Consider the following 25044-nt stretch of genomic DNA (forward strand, 5'->3'; position numbering starts at 1 on the left):
ATACGACTTCAAGTTATTGTCTAGTGGACTCTCATTTCTGCCTGAATGATTCCCTGTAACATTTTTTTGAAGAACAGGTCTACTAGCAAAAAAATCTCTCAGTTTTTGTTCATGTGGAATGTCTTAACTTCTTTTTAATGTTTGAAGGATGGTTTTTCCAGATATGGATTTCTTGTTTGACTTTTTTTTCCCCAGCACTTTAAATATGTCATCTCTCTGACTTATGGATTCTGATGAAAAATCATCTATTAATCTTATTGAAGATTCCTTTCACATGATGAGTCGTTTTGCTCTTGCTGCTTTCAAGATTTTATCTTTGCCTTTAGATATTGATACTTTGATTATAATGTATCTCCTTAAATTTATTTCACTTAATGTTCACTGACCTTCTTGGATGCATAGATTTATGTATTTCACTAAATTTAGGAAGTTTTCAAGCATTATTTTTTGAAATATTTTTTCTGCCTTTCTCTTAGTCTCCTGTTTTAGACTCCCATTATATATGTATTTTGATATATTTGATGGTATTCTACAGTCTGTTAGTTTTTGTTCATTTTCTTTCTTTTCCTCAGACTGGATAATTTCAATTGGCTTCTGCTTAATTTTGCTTATTCTTTCTTTTATCTGTTCAAACCTGCTGTTGAAACCCTGTAGTGAATTGTTCATATTAGTTATTGTATTTTTTTTAAAAATTTATTTATTTATTTATTTATTTTTTTACAGAGACAGAGAGTGAGTTAGAGAGATAGACAGGGACAGACAGACAGGAACGGAGAGAGATGAGAAGCATCAATCATTAGTTTTTCATTGCACGTTGTAACACCTTAGTTGTTCATTGACTGCTTTCTCATATGTGCCTTGACTGCAGGCCTTCAGCAGACCGAGTAACTCCTTGGTAGAGCCAGGGACCTTGGGTCCAAGCTGGTGGGCTTTTTGCTCAAGCCAGATGAGCCCGCGCTCAAGCTGGCGACCTTGGGGTCTCGAACCTGGGTCCTCTGCATCCCAGTCTGATGCTCTATCTACTGCACCACCGCCCGGTCAGGCAGTTATTGTACTTTTGAATTTCATAATTTCTATTCGGTTCCTTTTTATAATTTTTATATTTTAACTAATATTCTGTTTGTTGAGATATTATTTTCTTGGTTTCTTTAAGCTCTTTGTCCATGGTTTTGTTTAGCTCTGTAACATATTCAAGACAGTTGATTTAAAGTCTTTGTCTATTAAATAAAATGTCTGGTTTTACTCAGGGATAGTGTCTATTAATTTATTTATTTTCCTGTGAATGGGCTATACTTTCTTTTTGACATGTCCCACATTTTTTCTCAAAAACTGGATACTTGGATATTGTAATGTGGAAACTCTGGAAATCAGATTCTTCTTTTTCCCAGGTATTGTTGTTGCTGCTTGTTGTGGGTGGGTATTTTTGTTTATTTGTTTAATGAATTTTCTGAAGTAATTTTTTCATGGTTTAAAAACTCTTTATTTGCATATTAGAGTTGTGCATTCCAGTAGTTAAAACAATTGGAATTAGAAAATGGCACTCTGATTAAATTGCATTTTATAGCCGCAGGACACTTGGACAAGTTTGTTTTTTACTTTAGATTTCACTCTTGTCCCACTCAGCTTCTTTCACCAACATGCAAGTTCTTTTCCTTCCCTGCCAACCAGACAGGGAAATGGGAGAGGCAGGTGCAGGCTTCATTGTCAGTAGTGTTTTGATGTAAGAACAGTCATCTAAACTGATCCAACCTCTTTGCATCTCACTATGTCAAACAGCTAAAAGAAATAAAATAAAAAAAGCAATGCTTGTGGCATGTATGGTGCATATTAGTTGTAGACAGTTTATGTAAGAATATTGTTTTTTTTTTTGTTTTTTTTTTCCATTTTTCTGAAGCTGGAAATGGGGAGAGACAGTCATACAGACTCCCGCATGCGCCCGACCGGGATCCACCCGGCACGCCCACCAGGGGCGACGCTCTGCCCACCAGGGGGCGATGCTCTGCCCATCCTGGGCGTCGCCATATTGCGACCAGAGCCACTCTAGCGCCTGGGGCAGAGGCCACAGAGCCATCCCCAGCGCCTGGGCCATCTTTGCTCCAATGGAGCCTTGGCTGCGGGAGGGGAAGAGAGAGACAGAGAGGAAAGTGCGGCGGAGGGGTGGAGAAGCAAATGGGCGCTTCTCCTGTGTGCCCTGGCCGGGAATCGAACCCGGGTCCTCCGCACGCTAGGCCGACGCTCTACCGCTGAGCCAACTGGCCAGGGCAAGAATCTTGTTTTTTTATTCATTCAGCCTCCATACAGGGGAACCTTGGGTTACAATAGTCTCGACATATGACATTTCTAGTTTATGATGCTCACTCCCATAAAAACCTAAAAAAATTGAGACATGAGTGTTTCAGTTTACACCATTAGTGTCGTACTTACAGACTACGTGGGCAAACTAGTTTGGCTGCACATGAAGGAAGAATATGCAGTAACACAGCATATGATTGAAGGAGTTGGCATCCCCCAGTACTCTTACCTACCATTTTGGACTGTTAAAAGTGCAAGCGTTCCATTTGTGTTACTTTGTTTGGCAACTTTTTGGCCCTTATCATGGCTGTTAAACAAAAGTCAGTCTTCATATGGTGGTGCTTTGAAGAAGAGGAAAGTCATAACAATGAAAGTGAAATTATATATTGTAAAGAGATTTTTAAAAAGGAGAATCAGTGAAGAACATTGGCCACATGCTAGGCTTTGCTGCTCTACTGTAGCAACAGATATCAAGAATAAAGACCATATCCTAGAGCAGTGGTCCCCAATCCCCAGGCCGTGGACCGGTACCGGTCCGTGGGCCATTTGGTACCGGTCTGCAGAGAAAGAATAAATAACTTACATTATTTCTGTTTTATTTATATTTAAGTCTGAACAATGTTTTTTCTTTTTTTTTCTTTTTTTGTATTTTTCTGAAGCTGGAAACGGGGAGAGACAGTCAGACAGACTCCCGCATGCGCCCGACCGGGATGCACCCGGCACGCCCACCAGGGGCGATGCTCTGCCCACCAGGGGGCGATGCTCTGCCCCTCTGGGGCGTCGCTCTGCCGCTACCAGAGCCACTCTAGCACCTGGGGCAGAGGCCAAGTAGCCATCCCCAGCGCCCGGGCCATCTTTGCTCCAATGGAGCCTTGGCTGCGGGAGGGGAAGAGAGAGACAGAGAGGAAGGGGGGGGGTGGAGAAGAAAATGGGTGCTTCTCCTATGTGCCCTGGCCGGGAATCGAACCCGGGTCCCCCACACGCCAGGCCGACGCTCTACTGCTGAGCCAACTGGCCAGGGCCTGAACAATGTTTTATTTTTTAAAAATGACCAGATTCCCTCTGTTACATCTGTCTAAGACTCATTCTTGATGCTTGTCTCGGTCACGTGATACATTTATCCTTCCCACCCTAAAGGCCGGTCAGTGAAAATATTTTCTGACATTAAACCGGTCCGTGGCCCAAAAAAGGTTGAGGACCACTCTCCTAGGGCATGTAAAGTGATCAGCCCCTGTGAAATCGACTGTGATTACTAAACAGAGAAGTGGCATGATGACTGAGATGGAAAGATTGTTAGTTTTGTGTCTAGAAGACCAGCATCAGTGGTATATACCAGTTAGTCTAATGTTGATTCAGGAGAAGGCTAAACAATTGTTTGAGGCAATATAAAGTGAAAAGGGGGAAGGTAGTGAAGAATTTGTGACTAGTAGGGGTTGGTTCATGCATTTCAAAGCTTGTGTCAACTTGCATAACCTTAAAGTGCAGGGTGAAGCTGCCATTGGGGATGAGAATGTAGCAAGTGAATTTCCTAATAGGTTAGCTGAATTAATTAAAAAGGGGGGGCTACAGGGCTGAACAAATGTTTAATGTTGATGATACAGGTCTTTTTTGGAAGTGTATGCCTAACAGGATCTACATCGCCAAGGAGGACAAGAGAACCCAGGCCATAAATCTGGCAAGGATAGACAACTGCAGGTGATTTCAAACTCAAGCCTCTGTTGGTGTACCAGGCGGAGAATCCAAGGGCACTAAAGGGCATCTGGAAGGGTCAACTGACTGTCATCTGGAGGTATAACAAGAAGGCATGGGTGACATTTAAGATTTTTGAGGAGTGGCTTTCTAGCCATTTTGTGCCAGCACTAAAGGGGCTACCTTTTAAGGTGATGCTAGTGCTAGAAAATTCTTCTGATCACCCTGTCCTCTTGAGTAATTTTAACCCTAATGTCAGGGTGATTTACTTCTACCTAATACCACTGCCCTTTTACATCCATGGACCAAGGTGCCATGGCCTCTTTCAAGGCCTACCGCCTCTGGAAGACATTTGTTATGACCTTTAATGCAACTGAGAAGAACAAGAAACTTACACTCAAAGATTTTGGAAGTCTTATAACATTTACAATGCTGTACAAAACATTGCTTTCGCCTAGGGTGAAGTGAGGCAAACAAACTTAAATGGTGTGTGGAAAAAACTGTATCCCCAGTTTGTGTACAACTTCCATGGAGATGAGGAGTCAGTGGAGGCTGTAACAGAGAAGTATGTTGCCATGAGTAAACAGCTTAATTTCGAAGTGGAGGCTGAGGATGTTACAGATCTACTGGTATCACATGGAGAGAAGCTGTGTGCTGAGGACCTCACTCAGCTGGAGAAGCAGCTGATTGAAGAAAAAGAGATAGAAACCCCAGAACCCAAAATATTTACTACTGAGGGTTTGGCAGAAGGTTTTTCTATGTTAGAGGATGGGTTGGCAAAATTTCAGGCTGAGGATCCCAGTGATGACAGATTCAGTAAGGTCTACAGAGCTGTTATGGATGCCTTGTAATGCTATAGGCAGATTTTGTAGAGAAGTCATCAATCTTCTGGACTAGCCTGGAACAATTCTTTAAGAAGGTAAAGAGGCCTGCAACAGATCCTGTACCCTCCACATCAGCTGCTTTTCGACATAAAACACCTGTAGTACAGGTTGAATCATCTCAGCATCTCTTGCCTGTTCCTTAGGCAATCTGAATTAACATGACCCAGTATCTTCAGCACCTTTTGCATGTTCTCCTGCTTCTTCAGCTTCCTCCTCCCGATAGGTCACTCTCTCCCACCTTGCAATGCCCCTTCCAATGTGCAAGCCAACCACAAGAATAAAGGTAAGGAATTTTTTTACACTAATTTTTCTGTTACTACAGTACTGTGTACAGTACAATATATTTATGTCCTTTTTCTGTGACTTAGTTGTGTTTTTATGTTCTAGATTATGGTTTTACAACTGTGTTAGGATAGTTAAGTGACTTAGGCTACGGTGTGTTTCAACTTACACCAAAATTCAGGTTACGTCTCTGTCGTAGGAATGGAACTGTGTTGTAACCCGAGGACCCCCCCCCCCCCGTATGTCTTTTGATTGGAGCATTTAATCAATTTACATTTAAAGTAATTGTTGGTAGATATATAGTTATTGCCATAATATTCATATTTATGATCTTTTTTTCTTCTTCTTCAGGAAGACCCTTTAACTTTTCTCGTAATACTGGTTTGGTGATTATGAACTCCTTTAACTTTTTCTTGTCTGGGAAGCTCTTTATCTGTCTTTTGATTCTAAGTGATAACTTTGCTTAGTAGAGTAATCTTGGTTGTAGGTACTTGCTTTTCACCACTTTGACTATTTCTTGTGCCTGGCCTGTGGTGGCACAGTAAATGAAGCATCGATCTGGAATGCTGAGGTCGCTGGTTCGAAACCATGGGTTTGTCTGGTCAGGCACATATGGGAGTTGATGCTTCCTGCTCCTCTTCCCTTCTCTCTTTCACTCCTCTAAGAAAATAAATAAATAAAATTTCTAAAAAATAATATTTTTTTCCAATTTTTTCTGGCCTGCAAAATTTCTGTTGTGAATTTAGCTATCAGTCCTATAAGAGTCCTCTTATAGATAACTAACTTCTGTTCTCCTGCTGCTTTTAAGATTCTCCCTTTGTCTTTAAATTTTGGCATTTTAATTATGATGTGTCTTGGCATGGGCCTCTTCAGTTAATCTTATTTGAGACTCTCCTCACTTCCTGGACTTGTATGCCTACTTCCTTCAGCAAGTTAAGAAAGTTTTCTGATATTATTTTCTCATATAGGCTTTCTTTTTTGTGTGTGACAGAGACATACACAGAGAGAGAGAGAGAGAGAGAGAGAGAGAGAGAGAGATAAGGACAGACAGGAAGGGAGAGAGATGAGAAGCATCAATTCTTTGTTGTGGCACCTTTGTTTCTCATTTGATTGCTTTCTCATATGTGCCTTGACCGGGGAGCTACAGCAGACCGAGTGACTCCTTGCTCAAGCCAGTGACCTTGGGCTCAAGCTGGTGAGCCTTGCTCAAACCAGATGAGCCAGCACTCAAGCTGGAGACCTCAGGGTTTTAAACCTGGGTCCTCTGTGTCCTAGTCTGATACTCTATCCACTGTGCCACCGCCTGGTCGGGCTCAACATAGGCTTTCAATTCCTTGCTCTCTCTCTTCTCCTTCAGGTACCCCTATGATGCAAATGTTAGTCAACTTGAAGTTGTCCTAAATGTTCCTTATACTATTTCTATCTTTTTGGATTACTTCCCCCCTTATTCTGATTGGGTGTTTTCTGCTTCTGTATCTTCCAAATCTCTGATTTGATACTCTGCTTCATTACTCCATTGTTGATTCTCTGTAGTCTATTCTTCATTTCTGTTATTGTTGTCTTCATTTCTGTTTTTATGCTATCTCATTTTTTTTTTCAGGTTTTAAGTTTTATTTTTATTAAGGCAGTGCAGGAAGAATATGTCTATTAAGTCTGTATTTTTTTTTCTGTCTCATTTTTATGTTGTATCTATGTTAAAGTTCTAAGTTCATCTATTCTTCCCTTAAGTTCATTGAGCATCCTCATAACCAGTATTTTGAACTCTGCATCTAGTAAAGTGCTTGTCTCTATTTTGTTTAGTTTTTTTTAATGAAGTTCTATTCTTTTCTTTCATTTAAGACATGTTTCTTTGTCTCCTCATTTTGGCAGCATCTTTGTGTTTGTTTCTGTGTATTAATTACAGCTGCTACATCTCCCAGGCTTAGTAGAGTATCCTTATGTAGTAGGTTGTAAAGTGCATTGACACAGTCTCCCCAATCATCAGAGCTTGCACTCCAGATGTACTCCCTGTTGTAACTGAACTTTGATTGCTGTTGACATGTCAATGAGAGGGATATACCTCCAGGCCGAACATCTGGGAAAACTGTCTGTTATTATGGAGAATCAGTTGTGCAAGGGCCCACCTCACAGAGAATAACTCAGTTCAGTGGGGCTCTGGTGCCTGCTGAGTCTGCCATTTGAGTGTGTCTCTTGTGGTGGAGGTTGGGTGGTGCTTCAACATGGTCTGATGATCAGGTATGCTGACTCTAGGGCCCCAGGATGTGGGCCAATGTCAGCTACCACCTGTGCTTTGCCACGGGCCACCTGGAATGAGCTACAAAGTGATTTGCAGATATCTGTTACTTTTTTGGGCATGGAGATGTCCAGGAGACACCAAGGCCAGCTGCTGCTAGTGCTGGGCCTGCGGTTGCTTAGTGAGAGCTATGCAGCATGCCAAGGTCAGATGCAGCTTGTTTGAGAGATTTTAGGAAGTCCAAAACATGAGCCAGTACAGGTTGTTTGTATGGAAAAGCCACTGGGAACAGCTTGGGTTGGGCTCAGATGTGGGGTGGGATCTCAGGAAATCACGAGGGCAGGGAAAACAGTGTTAGGCATAGTGATGGAGACTCATATTGGTGTCTGCCTTCCTTGCTTGTGAGGTTAAGGCTCAGAAAACGAACAGTGGCCTCTGTGAACACTTCAGTGTGGGAGAAAGCTGCTCTTCCAGCTTTCTCACTAATGCAGACAATTAAGTTCTTCCCTGTATATCTCTGTTGTACACTCCCCAGGAGGAACCTCCACAGCTGAGATATCCCTCCTGATTTTTAACCACCACATGTGAGTGCGGGACCAGCCCCTTCTGTGTCTCCACCTCTCTTACCAGCCTCAATGTGCTTTCTTTAATTTTCTGGTTGTAGGACTTACATTTAGCCAGATTTCAGGTGGTTCTGAATGATATTTTTCCGTGGTTTAGTTGCAATTTTGATGTGCAAGTGGGAGGATTTGAGTACCATATTTACCTACGCTGCCATCTTCCCTTGGTGCCACCCCTCCTGAGCAATTTTATAAATAGTGTGTTCTTTTTTGTGTATGGTCACTAAAATCATTGTTCTAATACCCTAGGTCAGTTATTGATTTAATGGAGATTTTCTTAAACTTCTGGAACAAAAAAAAAAAAAGAAAATAAAAAAGAAAGAAACAAACAAACAATTTCCTCATCCCCACAAGCTCTTCTAGTTTTTGTAGGCAGGTTGTGTGTTGGGACACTCCTTCAATGCCAAGTTGCACATCAGCCTTAGACCTCACTTTCTGCTTCATGGTGCCTGAAGTTCAATCAGAAGTGAAAACTTTGGATATTCTCAGGTCTTTTTTCTATTTTATTTTATTAAAAAATTAAATTTAATAGAGTGACATTGCTGAATAAGAGTACATAAGTTTCAGGTAAACATTTCTGTAGCATTCGAACTCTTGACTATGTTGTATACCCATCACCCCAAGTCCAATCATTTTCTACCACTGTACTTGTCCCTCTTTACACCCTTCCCCCTACTCTCCTCCCCCACAGTTCCCTCCCCGGGTAACCACTTCACTTTTCTCTATGTCTATAAATCTCCATTCTATATCTCCCTTATGTGTGAAATCATATAGTTCTTAGCTTTTTATGATTTACTTATTTCACTCAGTATCATGTTCTCAAGGTCCATCCATGTTGTTGTAAATGGCAATATGTCATCGTTTCTCATAGCTCAGTAGTATTCCATTGTATATATACCACATCTTCTTTATCCAGTCCTCTATTGAGAGACACTTTGGTTGTTTCCATGTCTTGGCCACTGTGAATAATGTTGCAATGAACATGGGGGTGCATGGGTCTTTACAGACCAATGTTTTCGAGGGTTTTTTTTTGGTAGAAACCTAGGAGAGGGGTTGCTGGGTCATAAGATAGTTCTATTTTTAATTTTTTTGAGGAACCACCATATTTTCTTCCATAATGGCTATACCAGTTCACATCCCCACCAGCAGTGAATGAGGGTTCCTTTTTCTCCACATCCACTCTAACACTTGTTAATACACGCCTTGTTGATAATAGCCAATCTAACAAGTATGGGGTGGTACATTATTGTAGTTTTGATTTGCATTGCTCTAATAGATAATGAAGATGAGCATCTTTTCATATATCTGTTGGCCATTTGGATGCCTTATTAGGAGACGTGTGTGTTCAGGTTCTCTCCTCATTTTTCAATTGAATAATTTGCTTGCTTGTTGCTGAGCTTTTTGACTTCTTTATATATTTTGGATATTAATCCCTTAGCAGAACTGTTGTTTGTCAATATCATCTCCCATTTGGTTGGCTGAATTTTTGTTTTGTTGTCGGTTTCTTTTGCTGTGCAGAATCTTTTTAGTTTGATATAGTCTCATTCATTTACTGTTACCTTTACTTCTCTTGCCTTTGGGGTCAAATTCATATAATGTTCTCTATGGCCAAGGTCTATAAGTTTAGTACCTATGGTTTTTTTCTAAGTAATTTCTTATTTCAGATCTTATACTTAGGTTTTTGACTCATTTTGAATTAATTTTTGTGCAGGGGGACAAATTGTAGTCAAGTTTTATTCTTTTTGCTGTGGCTTTCCAATTTTCCCAGTTTCATTTATTGAAAATGTTCTCTTTTCTCCATTGTGTGTCTTTGGCTCCCTTGTCACAGATTATTTGTCCATATATATGTAGTTTTATTTCTGGGTTCTTGATTGTATTCCAGTGGTCTGTATGTCTGTTTTTCTGTTAATACCATGCTGTTTTGATTTTCATGGCTCTGTAGTATAATTTGAAGTCAGGTAGTGTGACACCTCTGGCTTCATTATTTTTTCTCAGGATTGCTTTGGCTATTTGGTGTTCTTTAGGGTTCCATAGAAACCTAGTGATTTTCTGGTCTTTTCTAAGCATAAGTTGAGATCTGGGCATGTGCCTGGGCTTCTAGATTCCCTAAAAGACTTGAAAGATTTTTAATTTATTTAATTTATTTATTTATTTAATTTTTTTTACAGGGACAGAGAGAGAGTCAGATAGAGGGATAGATAGGGACAGACAGACAGGAACGAAGAAAGATGAGAAGCATCAATCATCAATTTTTCGTTGTGACACCTTAGTTGTTCATTGATTGCTTTCTCATATGTGCCTTGACCGGGGGCCTTCAGCAGACTGAGTAAACCCCCGCTCGAGTCAGTGATCTTGGGTTCAAGCTGGTGAGCTTTTTGCTCAAGCCAGATGAGCCCGCACTCAATCTGGCAACCCCAAGGTCTTGAACCTGGGTCCTTCCGCATCCCAGTCCGACGCTCTATCCACTGCGCCACCGCCTGGTCAGGCACTTGAAAGATTTTTAAAGTTTTATTCTCGTAAGTATCCCCCAAGTATTCTAGACCATTCTTCTGGGCTTTTCAGTTTGCTTATTACTTTCTCAAGTGTTATTTTTTGCTCCTTCTGGCAATGGCTAATACATTTTTGCCTTCACCACCAGGGAAGCTGCCTCAGCCCCAGGGAAGCTCCAATGTAGGTAGAAAAGGCAAACCCTTGAACAAGTCCTTCAGGGTGCAACTGAGTCAAACCATACAACCACAGTAATTTGAGAATAAGGTCTATATCATGTCCTCTCTTATTTCTTTCTTTCTATCTCTCAACCAGACTTTGTTTTGTTAAGGGTGGCAATATGCCTAGATGAAAACATTTTCTAGCTTCCCTTTTCATTAGATATGACCAGGTGAATTACTTCTAGATAATGAGATACAAATTAAAACTGTTGAGTGTGACTTCTATAAAAATTCCTTAAAGCTCGCTTGTTTCTTTTATCCTTTGACCTTCTGCTTCTTCCTGTGTTGGAGTTACATATATTGTCTGAAATTCCAGCAGACATATTGTCACCATAAATTAACTTTGAGACTGGAAGTTTCTCCTGAAGGATGGCAAAGCAGAAAGATTAGAAAGAGCCTGGGTCCCCAGTAAAATTTTGGAGGTCATTCCAGTCCTACAATGTCTTATTCTTGGCTCCTTATTATGTGAGAAAAATAAAACCCATACTTATTTAAGCTACTTTTTGGGCCTCTTGTTATCAAAGTCGAATGCAATGTTTAACTGATACATAAGGCAATAGAAAATCAGAAGGATATGACAAGTTTATTCACAGAACAAAACTAAATATGTAAAGATGCTCAAAACCATGTATTATTCAGAGAAATGGCAAATTAAATATCAATGCGATATCACTATAACTATCAGATTTGCACAGATTTACAAGAAGTGAAAAAAAACATAGTAATAGAGATATGTGGGAAAAATGTACTCTCATACATTGATGGGTAAAGGAGTAAAATTTTTGAAAGATATATACTATTGATATTTGAATTTTGTTCCAAGGAATCTATTACCTAGGAATAAAAGCACCAACACATAAGGATATATGAACAAGGATGCAAACAGTGGTAAAATACTGAAAGGAAATAAAATGTCCATCAGTAAAAATATGGCTTAGCAAATTTTAGCACATCTGCAACATGGGTTATTATGCAGATATTAAAATGAATTAAATCTACACGAGTAAAGTGGAAAGATGTTACAATATTCTTTGAAATGAGATAACCCCGATGCAATTTTTATGAATTAAATTATGCTTATTATTATTATGCTTATATGAATCTAGAAAAAATATATAGAAAGATACACAATAGATTTTTTTTTTACTAGTTATCTTTGGGAACAGTAAAAGATTAGGGAGCAGATGTGAGGAGAGGAAGTAGTAAAGGAGGATGGGAGAGAGAAAAAGAACAAAATAAGACTCAACACTTATAGCATAAACTTGGAGCTGGTGCTTAAAATCTAAGAAGTCATAAATAATGAATGAAAGAGGCCTAATATATTCACACATAAGAGAATTTAGAGTAGTGTCCCTAGTTTCTTATGTAAGAAGAATTATGGACTAATAAAACCTTTTGTTTACCTGTTATATACAGGTTTGGGCAAAATAGTTTTACAGTTGTGAGTATATGAAACAGAATGTATTATTACATTATTATTTATTAATTATTGTATTATTTTCCATATGAACAACTGTAAACCTACTTTTGCTTCACTACTTATAGGTATACATTTATGACTGAGACTTCACTTTTTAGAGCAATTTTCTTTTTAGATGCCAGTAAAAGAGATAGCGAGGTAGACTCCCACATGTGCCCCAACCAGGATCCACCCAACAACACATCTTGAGCCAATGCTTGAGTACTGAGCTATTTTTAGCACCTGAGGTTGACATACTTGGATCAACCAAGCTATTTTCAGTGCCTGAGGCCATGCTTGAACCAACTGAGCCACTGGCTGAGGGAGAGAAAGAGTGAGAGTGTAGAGGCCCCAAATAGGAACTTAGAACAGGGACAGAGTTCAGTGCCCCAAGTCAAAGGCCACAGTGGCTTTAGTGACAAAAGTATGCAACACAGTACTATGTTGAATGCAGCACAACAAGAATAGTATTAGTAATTCTGATAAATCAATAGGTGGGGACATTTGAGCTACTTTGCTTGCCCTTTAATCTGTTCTAAAGATGTTCCCTTTCCTGACTTCCTCATTCTTTTCTCCTCATTCTCTTTTCTGCATCCTGACTTTCTCATTCTTGTTCCTGCTTCTATTTTCTGTGTATCAATAAATACTCATAAGGACTGGGGGTCAGGGCCATCTTATGAAACTGAAATAGAGGATTGCAAGGCAGTCTTCCCTAGGTCTCTTTTTTTTTTTTTTTCATTTTTCTGAAGCTGGAAACAGGGAGAGACAGTCAGACAGACTCCCACATGCGCCCGACCGGGATCCACCCGGCATGCCCACCAGGGGCGACGCTCTGCCCACCAGGGGGCGATGCTCTGCCCATCCTGGGCGTCGCCATGTTGCGACCAGAGCCACTCTAGCGCCTGAGGCAGAGGCCACAGAGCCATGCCCAGCGCCCGGGCCATCTCTGCTCCAATGGAGCCTTGGCTGCGGGAGGGGAAGAGAGAGACAGAGAGGAAAGTGCGGCGGAGGGGTGGAGAAGCAAATGGGCGCTTCTCCTGTGTGCCCTGGCCGGGAATCGAACCCGGGTCCTCCGCACGCTAGGCCGACGCTCTACCACTGAGCCAACCGGCCAGGGCTTCCCTAGGTCTCTTGGTGCACACCATATGGTCTCTGAGTAGTCATTCACTGTCTCCATGACAGGAGAGAAGGGGGAGAGAGAGGAGGAGAGAAGTAGATGGTCACTTCTCATACGTGCCCTGACTAGGAATCAAACCTGGGATGTCCACATGCTGGGTCAATATACTATCCATTGAGCCACCAGCCCGGGCCTAGAGCAATTTAAAGTTCATAGCCAGACTCCTTACCAATGGAAAATGTGAGATAATAAATGAGTGTTGTTTTAAGACACTGAGTTTGTGGTGATTTGATACACAGCAATAAAAAATAAATAGATACAGCAGGCTTCCAGCTTCCAGACACTATTCTGGGTTGGTAGACATATATAGCTGTTATTCAAGAGTAGACATTGGAGTTCTGACTTCTTGCTAACTATGTAAGACCTGTTTTCTGACCTCTGGCCCTTGTGTTGGGTATGTTCTGCCCTCATGCCATCAGTGATGTGAAAGCCTAGTCATGATCAGCGTAAAGCCAGTAGCCACGGCCACCATCACAGCTGCCTGGCAAGTGCAGGTTGTTATTAGATTCGGACAGATGGTAATGAAACAACAAAGCCAAAAACTGGTGGGCCATTACCTTTAATGGTGGGCAAGTAAAAACACACACTGGGCTCCAAAACCCACTCATTCAGTGCTCACAAAGCTACTGACGTATCTGGGTTTCCTAGAATCAAAGGTTTCTAGCTCACTAGCCTTATTCACCTCTGTTCCCCATCTCCTTCTCTCTGCATAAACTCTGCACAAACTGGCTTCTCCTTTTTTATTCTGCCATCTTGGCTACTTCTCCTCTCCTCCACATGGCCTTTATCTGCTCTCCTCTCTACTCTCCTCTCTAATGCTAATCTCAGGAACCGAGAGAGAGCAAGCTCCCGGTCTGTCCCCATTTTATAGTGTAGAAATCCAAACCTTTAATCCAATATACAAATAAGGAAGTCTCTGATACAAAGCCACTTATCTGAGGCATAATGGGATTCCTCATGAGAGTGTACCACCCCACATCATGCAATCAGTCAAGGGTGTGGGGAAAAGCTTAATCTTAAAACTAAGCCTTAGGGTATATCAACCCTGCCTGCTTACAGCCTGCCCCCCCAATGCAAACTATAAGTGAGCAAATATATATCTTATTTAAAAACTTGTTTGACCAACAATCAGTCTTCATGAACTATACAGTGTTATTACTCCATGCCCTCACTCTTACCTCAAAATGGGTTACTTCTGTATTTCTAGACAAGAATTTACTGTCTTACTTTAAGTATACTATGCATTTAAAAATAATTTAAAGTGTTATCTATAGTCTTTGTGCATTTAACTTTGAAGAAGGAAGTTTATGCATAATAAACATAATATTTTTCAACCTGTAGAGATAAAAAAAGTCAGAGTGAATATTAGCAATCTTTAATTGAATATCTTCTGAGGGCTCTATAACACATTTATCAGTATAAATGCCCCTAAATTTCATTATGGATCAGATAATGAGGCTGAAATTAAATGTGGCCCAAATTTACATGCCTTTTCCAGGTTTTCAAGTGTTGGTCAAATAAGTTTGTAAATATGATATATATGTTTGCTCGCTTATACTTTGCATGGGGTATAGGGGACAGGCTGTAAGCAGACAGGATCCTTATAGCCTAAAGGCTTAGTTTAAAAACTAAACTTTTCCCCATATCCTTGACTGTTGCATGATAGGGAGTGGTGCACTCTTATGAGGAATCTCAGTATGCCTCAGATAAGTGACTTTGTATCAGAGACTTCCTTGTTTGTATATTGGTTTTGATTTCTACACTATAAAATGGGGCAGACTGAGAGCTTGTTCTCTCTCAGTTCCTGAGATTAGCATTAGAGGGGAGAGCAGAGAAAGGCCACATGGTGGAGAGGAGAAGCAACAAAGATGGTGGAGTGCTGAAGGAGAAGCCAGTTTGTGCAGAGAGAAGGAGATGGGAAACAGAGGTGAATAAGGTTGGTGAGGTAGAAACCTTTGATTCTAGGAAACTTGGATAAGTCAGAGGCTTTGGGAGCCCTGAATGGAAAGGGAAGTGTTTTCCCACTGTGTGTATTTCTTGCCCGCCAGATGCGAGCTAGGATTAAATCTAATAGCCCATCAGTTCTTGGCTCTGTTGTTTCATTACCATCTGTCCGAATCAAATGCGAACCTGCATGGGCCAGGCGGCTGTGATGATGGCCGTGGCTACTGGCTTTACACCAAGTCTGTTCTTTGTCCTTTCCTAATATACTACTTACACTTCATAAAGTTTTAATAATTTTACATATATTAAACAAATAACTGTGGTGTTTTTCTAATCATATATGGAATGATCAAGAGGAAATCTTTGCAAAGTTCTTTTTAGGAAGATAACAATAGAAAGGCCTGACATTGAAAAAGAGTTAAATGTCTAAACATAAAAATACTCAATCTGCAACAAATAGGCCAATTAAATAAATTGTCTAAAGAACAATAATATTCTTTAAAATGCTGTACCTTGGAGGAGCCAGTGTCTGCTCTAGAAACTCCTCAATTTTAATGAAGTCTGTTTTCAATTCCTTGTTATACACCAGGAAGGGAGGATTGGCACCTGGGGCTAAGTCCTTCAGCTCTTTGGGCTTTCTGTGATTATTAAAAATAAGCAGAATTAGCTTCTAGATAAGGCACACATAATACAAACACCAACATTATATTGGTATCTACAGATTTTAATCCTTAGAATGAAACCTGTACTGATTTCTCTTACCTGGTCATGTCAACAGTAGTCACATTGAATTTAACTCCTTTAAGCCAGAGGATCATGAAAAGACGTTGGCAAAAAGGGCAGTTTCCAATACTTTCCCCATCACTTCCAGCCTATTAAGATAAAGAAAAACCTCATTCATTCATCTGCTCAGCAAGTATGTATTGAGTGCCTACTAGAAAATGAGCTAGTTGCTAGAGACATAGTCAATCTCTAATCTTATGGATTCTACCACTTGTGGGCAGAGAGAGATAATGAATCAAATAATCTCATCGTATGTAAAATTACAAGTGTGATGACTAAATAATAACAATAGTAATAATAATAATAATAAATTGCATGTATATATTTATTTATATTACCAGGCTTTATATAATCATTTCCTACAATGGACATTTTAGATATTACAAAATTTTTTCTACTATACCTCAGCAGCAAATATTTTTTGGCATATAACTTGTTCTACCTCTGAAATTATATTTTTAGAATTATTTTTAAAACAAGAATGCTGAGTAAAAGTATGTGCATTTTCCACTAGGACAGATCCTGCCAAAATTTCTTTCTGAAAGATATCTTCCATATGTTCATTGGTTATTTAATTTCTTTATTTTATGAAGTGTTTGTTCATAAAAATTTTACATTTTTCAATAAAGTTGATGACTTTTTCCTTATTGATTTGGAAAAATCACTGTATACTAAAGATACTAACTCTTTTTCATACACATTACAAATTTTTTTTAGAAAAGATTTTATTTATTGATATTTAGAGAGAGACAGATGGGAGAGAGGGATGAGTGGGAAGCATTAACTTATAGTTGTTTCTTGTATTTGTCTTGAATTGGCAAGCCCAGGGTTTTGAACCAGAGACTGAAGTAATCCAGGTTGATGGTTAATGCTTTATCTACTTTAACCATCACAGGTCAGGTAGCTGTTATATCTCTTGTTTGACCAGAACTTTGTTTCTGTGGCCAACAGATTACACAGGCTTTGTTCCTAGTTTTTATTCAGGCCAGAACCTCATTGTCCTGAGCTTAATGCTTGAGGGAGTGATTGTGTAGGGCTTTTATGGGAATCATATGATACCATTTTCCAGTGTTCTTGTTCCAGCCACAAGGGGTGCGGGAGGGTGTCTACCACATGACTAGTAACATGCCAGGGGAAGAAAGCTCAGGGGAGGGTCTGAACTACATGACCAGTAAAATGAAAAGTCAGGGGGTCTAAACTGCATGATAAGCCATAAACTAGAGGTGGAAGGGACACCCAAGGTGTTGGGCAGATAAAATATATTTTGCTCACTTTGTTAAAGATGATGCTGCCCACGTGGAGGCCATCACCCAGGTGATATTAATGTGTGTTGGGGGTGGGCTGTGGGCAGGCAGAATCCTTGTAGCCTGGGGCTTGGTTTTGGGATTAAGCCTTTCCCACCCTTTTTGATGTGGGGTGGTACAATCCCATCATGCCCCAAATAAGTGACTTTGTATTAGAGACTTCCCTATTTTGTATATTGGATTAAAGGTTTGGATTTCTACACTATAAAATAGAGGCAGAACGGGAACTTGCTCTCTTGGTTCCTGAAATTAACATTAGAGGAGACAGCAGAGAGCAGAGAAAGGCCATGTGGAGGAGGCCAGGAGAAGCAGCCAAGATGGCGGAGTGTTGAGTGAGAAGTCAGTTTGTGCAGGGAGAAGAAAGGAGATGGGGAACAGAGATGAATAAGTCTGGTGAGCTAGGAACCTTTGATTCTAGGAAACTCAGATAAGTCAGTAGCTTTGTGAGCACTGAATGTGAGTGGGTTTTGGAGCCCAGTGTGTGTTTTTACTTGCCTGCCGGGTGCAAGCTAGGATTAAAGATAATGGCCCATCAGTTTTTGGCTCCATTGTTTCTTTACCAACTGTCCGAATCCAATGCGAACCTGCATGGGCCAGGCTGCTGTGATGGTGGCCCTGGCTTCTGGCTTTACACAGGGGTAAAGTCCCACCATATAATAGTACTTTTCCCAGGTTTGCTTATTGCTAGGCACCTGGGACTTTCTGTCATGCTAGCCTTCTGTACCTGGCCTATTATTCCTACTTGATCTTGTCTGTCTGACTTGTATGGCATGTCCCCCTCAAGAATTCTTGGCTTTGAATTCTTTAAGGAGAAGGGGAGTGCAGTCTCTTCTGTAACTGCATCCTGCTGAAGAGGGGCAGAGTTTTCTTTCAGCATCAAGGGATACTTGTTCTCTGTCAGAGAGATGATGAGGCTGAAACCAAAAAATATATTGGAGTTTATGCTTCCTGTTGTGATAAGGTGCGAAGGAACTGTAAAACTTAGTATTAACAATGCCATTTTTAAAATTTATTTATTTATTTGTTTGTTTATTTATTTATTTATTTATTTATTTTACAGAGACAGTGAGTCAGAGAGAGGGATTGACAGGGACAGACAGACAGGAACAGAGAGAGATGATGTAAAGCCAGGAGGCATGGCCAGGGCCACCATCACAGCCGTCCGGCCTATGCAGGTTCCCATTGGATTCGGACAGTCGGTAAAGAAACAACGGAGCCAAAAGCAGATGGGCTGTCATCTTTAATTCTAGCTCGCACCCGGCGGGCAAGTAAAAAATACACACTGGGCTCCAAAACCCACTCACATTCAGTGCTCACAAAGCCACTGACTTATCTGAGTTTCCTAGAATCAAAGGTTTCTAGCTCACCAGCCTTATTCTCCTCAGTTCCCCATCTCCTTCCTTATCCCAGATACAAACTCTACACAAACTGGCATCTCACTCAGTACCCCGCCATCTTGGCTGCTTTTCCTGGCCTCCTCCACGTGGCCTCCTCCACGTGGCCTCCTTCCGCTGCTGGCTCTACTCTCTCTGCTCTCTCATGCTAACCTCAGGAACCAAGCGCCCAAACTCTCGTTCCGCCCCCATTTTATATTGTAGCTTCACAACCTCTAATCCAATATACAAAATAGGGAAGTCTCCAATACAAAGTCACTTCTCCAAGGCATGATTGGATTGTACCACCCCATATCAAAAAGGGTGGGAAAGGCTTAATCCCAAAACCAAGCCCCAGGCTACAAGGATTCTCAACACACATTAATATCACCTGGGCGACGGCCTCCATCTTTAACAAAGTGAGCATAATACATTTTATCTGCCCAACAGATGAGAAGCATTAATCATTAGTTTTTCATTGTGTGTTGCAACACCTTAGTTGTTCATTGACTGCTTTCTCATATGTGCCTTGACCATGGGCCTCCAGCAGACCGAGTAACCCCTTGCTGGAGCCAGCGACCTTGGGTTCAAGCTGGTGAGCTCTTACTCAAACCAGATGAGCCCGCACTCAAGCTGGTGACCTCGGGGTCTCGAACCTGGGTCCTCTGCATCCCAGTCCGACGCTCTATCCACTGTGCTACTGCCTGGTCAGGCTTAACAATGCCATTTTAAAGAGGAAAAGTCAGGCTTCTTACCCCCTCAATTCTGTAGAGAATGGAATGAGAAGAATGTAGGAGCTACCTGGCTTACAAGGTGTAAGGCCAGGAGCCGCCATCGTGGCCATTCACATGCAGGTTCCCATTGGATTCGGGCAGATGATAAAGAAATGGCGGAGTCAGAGGACGGGGGGCCATCCTATTTATTGGTGTCTCACCAAAACAGGCAAACCACAAAAGAAGACAAGGGAAAAGCAGAAACCCAGCTCTTCCCATGAAGGGCAAGGGATCAGGGAAGCCCCTGCAATTGTGATAGCAGGAACTGTGTGTCCAAGCTCCTGGTCTGTCCCACTTTATAGTGTAGAAAACCAAAATCCCTTAATCCAATATACAAACAAGGAAGTCTCTGATACAAAGTCACTTATCCAAGGCATAATTGGATTCCTCATGAGAGTGCACCACCCAGATCATACAATCAGTCAAGGGTGTGGGGAAAAGCTTAGTCCCAAAACCAAACCTTAGGCTACAACGGCCTGGCCTGCTTATAGCCTGTCCCCCACACCCAATATAAGTCACAAGCGAGCAAACATATATATATATCACATTTACAAACTTATTTGACCAACACAAGGACAACTGGGTCATCTAGTCATAGTTTAGCTAATTCCTAGAAATCTCTGAAAGGGAGCCTGGGGCCATTTGTCACACAGAGCAAAGAAGATAGAATTTATCTGAAAACCTTAGAAAACAATGTTTATGGCCTGACCAGGTGGTGGCACAGTGAATAGAGCATTGGACTGGGATGCGGAAGGACCCAGGTTCAAGACCCCGAATTTGCCAGCTTGATCGCAGGCTCATCTAGCTTGAGCCAAAAAAAGCTCACCAGCTTGGACCCAAGGTCACTGGCTTGAACAAGGGGTTACTCGGTCTGCTGAAGGCCCGTAGTCAAGGCACATATGAGAAAGCAATCAATGAACAACTAAGGAGTCCCAACGAAAAACTGATGATTGATGCTTCTCATCTCTCTCCACTCCTGTCTGTCTGTCCCTATCTATCCCTCTTTCTGACTCTCTTTCTATCCTTGTAAAAAATGATATTAATAAAAAAAGAAAACAATGTTTATGTATGTTGGGCAGATAAAATATATTATGCTCACTTTGTTAAAGATAGCACTGCCCACATGGAGGCCGTCACCCAGGTGATATTAATGTGTGTTGGGGGTGGGCTAAAGGCAGGCAGAATCCTTGTAGCCTGGGGCTTGGTTTTGGGACTAAGCCTTTACCACCTTTTTTGATGTGGAGTGATACAATCCAATCATGCCTCAGAGAAGTGATTTTGTATTAGAGACTTCCCTATTTTGTATATTGGATTAAAGGTTTTGAATCTACACTATAAAATAGGGGCAGAACGAGAGCTTGCTCTCTTGGTTCCTGAGATGATTAGCATGAGAGAGCAGAGGGAGCAGAGCAGAGAGCAGAAAGAGGCCATGTGGCCAGGAGAAGAAGCCAAGATGGCGGAGTATTGAGTGAGAGGCCAGTTTGTGCAGTTTGACGCTGGAGAAGGAAGGAGATGGGGAACAGAGGTGAATAAGTCTGGTGAGCTAGAATCCTTTGATTCTAGGAAACTCGGATAAGTCAGTGGCTTTGTGAGCACTGAATGTGAGTGGGTTTTGGAGCCCAGTGTATGTTTTTACTTGCCCGCCGGGTGCAAGCTAGGATTAAAGACTATGGCCCATCAGTTTGTGGCTCCGTTGTTTCTTTACCGACTGTCTGAATCCAATGTGAACCTGCATGGGCCGGGCTGTTGTGATGGTGGCCCTAGCCCTGGCGCTGGCTTTACAATGTACCTTAATCAAGAATTCATATACTTGGATTCGCCCTAAAGCATGTGAGTAACATATACCTCTAGACAAAGGGATCATGAGCCCCTCCTTACCCACTGTAAAGCCAGAAGGCATGGCCACCGTCACAGCAGCCTGGCCCATGCAGGTTCACATTAGATTTGGACAGATGGTAATGAAACAGATAGATACATGAATTACAACTGCCTTTTTGTTGTTCTGCTTGGCTGCCTGACCCCCCCCCCTTAATTACCGGACAGTTGCCCCTGGGACAAAGGAATTCCAGGAAGCTGTTCAATCACCCCAAAGAGGAGTATTCCAGAAAGCTGAACATACCAGCACACCCTTGCTCGAGGCTAACCCCAACCCTATAAAGTTTTACTGCAGTCTGTTTTCAGGGCCCTTCTTTCCGAGAAGTGCCCCAGCAGGTCTTTCTCCTCTAATAAAGCCTGCATACCTGGAGTTCAAGTGCTGTCTCATTCTTACATCTGGTGCCAAAAACCGGGCCCTTCTCCCCCTCTCCCCCTCAGCCTCTCCCCTCTCTTCAGAGCTCTAGCACTTTAACCTCCTCCTCCTCCTGCCGATTCTGACCCTCCTGCTTTCCATCCAGCTGTTCACGCTGTCCATCTGTCTGCTTCCTCTCTTCCTCCTCTCTATGCTGGCAACTCCCTGCCATCTCAAAAAACTTAAAAAAACAGAATTGTATATTAAGCTATATAAGTAATCCATCTTGTCTCTTTGTTTGTCAGAAAATATCTCTAGTATAATTTTTTTTTTGTATTTTTCTGAAGCTGGAAACAGGGAGGCAGTCAGACAGACTCCCAGATGTGCCTGACTGGGATCCACCCAGCACACCCACCAGGGGGCGATGCTCTGCCCATCCGGGGCATCACTCTGTTGCGACCAGAGCCACTCTAGCACCTGAGGCAGACGCCATAGAGCCCTCCCCAGCGCCTGGGCCATCTTTGCTCCAGTGGAGCCTTGGCTGCGAGAGGGGAAGAGAGAGACAGAGAGGAAGGAGAGGGGGAGGGGTGGAGAAGAAGATGGGAGCTTCTCCTGTGTGCCCTGGCTGGGAATCGAACCCGGGACTTCTGCACACCAGGCCGACACTCTACCACTGAGCCAACCGGCCAGGGCCTTAGTATAATTTTAATTGAAACAAGTAAAGTGTGCTCATTTAAATTCCTTAATTCATAATTTATATATAAGATCTTTGTTTACTGTGTAACTGTGTCTGTTTCCAAGGCCTTAAACCAATAATTACCCACCTCTTTTTTTTTTTATAATTTTATTTTTTTAATGGGGTGACATCAATAAATCAGGATACATATATTCAAAGAAAACATGTCCAGGTTATCTTGTTCAATTATGTTGCATACCCATCACCCAAAGTCAGATTGTTCTCTGTCACCTTCTATCTAGTTTTCTTTGTGCCCCTCCCCACCCCCTTTCCCTCTCCCTCTCCCTCTCCCTCTCCCCCATCCCCCTATAACCACCACACTCTTATAAATGTCTCTTAGTCTCACTTTTATGTCCCACCTACGTATGGAAAATGCAGTTACTGTTTTTTTCTGATTTACTTATTTCACTTCGTATAATGTTATCAAGATCCCACCATTTTGCTGTAAATGATCCGATGTCATCATTTCTTATGGCTGAGTAGTATTCCATAGTGTATATGTGCCACATCTTCTTTATCCAGTCATCTATTGATGGGCATTTTGGTTGTTTCCATGTCCTGGCCACTGTGAACAATGCTGCAATGAACATGGGGCTGCATGTGTCTTTATGTATCAATGTTTCTGAGTATTGGGGGTATATACCCAGTAGAGGGATTGCTGGGTCATAAGGTAGTTCTATTCTTAATTTTTTGAGGAACCACCATACTTTCTTCCATAATGGTTGTACTACTTTACAGTCCCCCAACAGTGAATGAGGGTTCCTTTTTCTTCACAGCCTCTCCAACATTTGCTATTACCTGTCTTGTTAATAATAGCTAATCTAACAGTTGTGAGGCGGTATCTTATTGCAGTTTCGATTTGCATTTCTCTAATAACTAAAGAAGATGAGCATCTTTTCATATATCTGTTGGCCATTTGTATTTCTTCCTGAATTACCCACCTCTTAAACCAGGCTTACTCATCCCCACAGACTCTCCCTGCAATACCCCCATCCTTCCTGTTCAAAAACCTTCAGGGGCTTATCACCTCATACAAGACTTATGCCTAATCAATGAGGCAGTAGTTCCCTCCATCCAGTAGCCCCTAATCTCTACAAGTTACTGTCAAACATTCCCTTAAACACCACTCACTTCATGGTCCTAGACCTCAAGAATGCCTTCTTTACCATTCCTCTACACCCTGACTCTTACTTTCTGTTTGCATTCACCTGGACTGACCCAGACACTAATGCAGCCCAGCAACTTACATGGACTGTCTTACCCCAGGGGATCAAAAACAGCCCACACCTGTTTGGGCAGGCACTAGCTCAGGATTTAGCAGCATGTAATCTCAAAACTAGTACTCTCTCATAATATGTAAATAACCTACTCCTCTGCAGTTCCTCCCTGCCTGCCTCAAGGAGACACACTGCCACCCTTCTTAACTTCCTCACTGTGAAGGGATATCATGTCTTCTGTTCTAAGGCTCAACTTCATTCTCAGTCTGTAGTCTATCTGGGCATCACCTTAACCCCCACCACCTGAGGTCTCACCCTAGATTGAACTCAGACCCTCCACAGTCTCCAATCACCTACCACCACAGATCAAATCCTTTCTTTCCTTGGTCTAATAGGCTTCTTTAAACACTGGATTCCCAGTTTTGCTCTCTTAGTCAAGCCCCTCAGTGAGATCTTCTGAGCATGGCTTTTAAGGTCTATAATGGCCAAGGAAAAAAAGAAAAGGCAAATAAGACCCAAAAGAAGTCAGGAAATTCCAGCTTTTGGCATACGCTTTTAAAGGATCCAGCACCCTAAAATGGGCTTCATAGAATTCCATCAGGGCCCTGCTCCAAAGCGGAAAGAAAGGTCACTGAACTGAAGCTTTCCAGGCTTCCTGGCCCCATTAAGGAACACATCATTGTTGTGGAAAGAGGGACACGAGAAGGTAAGCTCCATGGAGGGAGGGTTCAGTCTCTTCTAGCCCTGCTCTAGCTACCTGTGACCTGACCTTGCCCAGCATGCTGGGAATTGCCACTGAAGGCCCAAGGACATTATTCACGAGCCTAAGGTATTTCTTCCAAGTAGCAGATAAGCTGATCTCATTTCTTGTAAACACAAGGGCCATCTACTATGCCTCCCTTGAATATTTGAGTTTTATTTATCCCTCAAAGATCTCTACTGTGGGTATTGACAACCTGATTTTGTTACTTTATTTAATGTATAGTATCTCCTTTATTCCTCTTGTCTCATTGCTGCATGCCTATTTTAGGCTGGGACCTGCTGCTAATTCCAGCTAGAAGCAGTGATCACTAGGACTTAAACTCTAACTGCAAAGTGTAGAAATGTAACTACCCTTTCCCTACGTACTTGTAGGATTTACAGGTTACTCAGAAAACTGTTCAAAGACTGTCCAAGAGGCGCTTCCAACATTACATCACCCAAGGACTGACTTTTACGTGTGTGACTGACCACACACCGTGATCCTGAGAACTCCCACTGCTGCTAAGTGTGGCTCTTTCCTCCACCCTGACCATATGGAGCTCAGAAACAGAGAAACAAAGCCAACCCCTTGTCCTTCTATT

At 41.8% G+C, this 25044-nt stretch overlaps 1 protein-coding gene across 2 annotated transcripts in view; it reads right to left on the bottom strand.

Annotated features, from left to right (window-relative positions):
* CLIC2 (chloride intracellular channel 2) overlaps nt 1-25044 on the bottom strand; it is a 157017-nt gene that overhangs the window by 6496 nt on the left and 125477 nt on the right. For both annotated transcript variants that reach the window (XM_066356215.1, XM_066356214.1), the window contains 2 exons: nt 16051-16160; nt 15801-15926 (listed from right to left, as the gene is read on the bottom strand). In XM_066356215.1, the coding sequence (XP_066212312.1) occupies nt 15801-15926; nt 16051-16106 (182 nt within the window). In that variant the 5' untranslated portion in view covers nt 16107-16160. The remainder of the gene's footprint in view (nt 1-15800; nt 15927-16050; nt 16161-25044) is intronic.

Source organism: Saccopteryx leptura, chromosome X (assembly GCF_036850995.1).
Source record: "Saccopteryx leptura isolate mSacLep1 chromosome X, mSacLep1_pri_phased_curated, whole genome shotgun sequence".
Taxonomy (NCBI): Eukaryota; Metazoa; Chordata; class Mammalia; order Chiroptera; family Emballonuridae; genus Saccopteryx; species Saccopteryx leptura.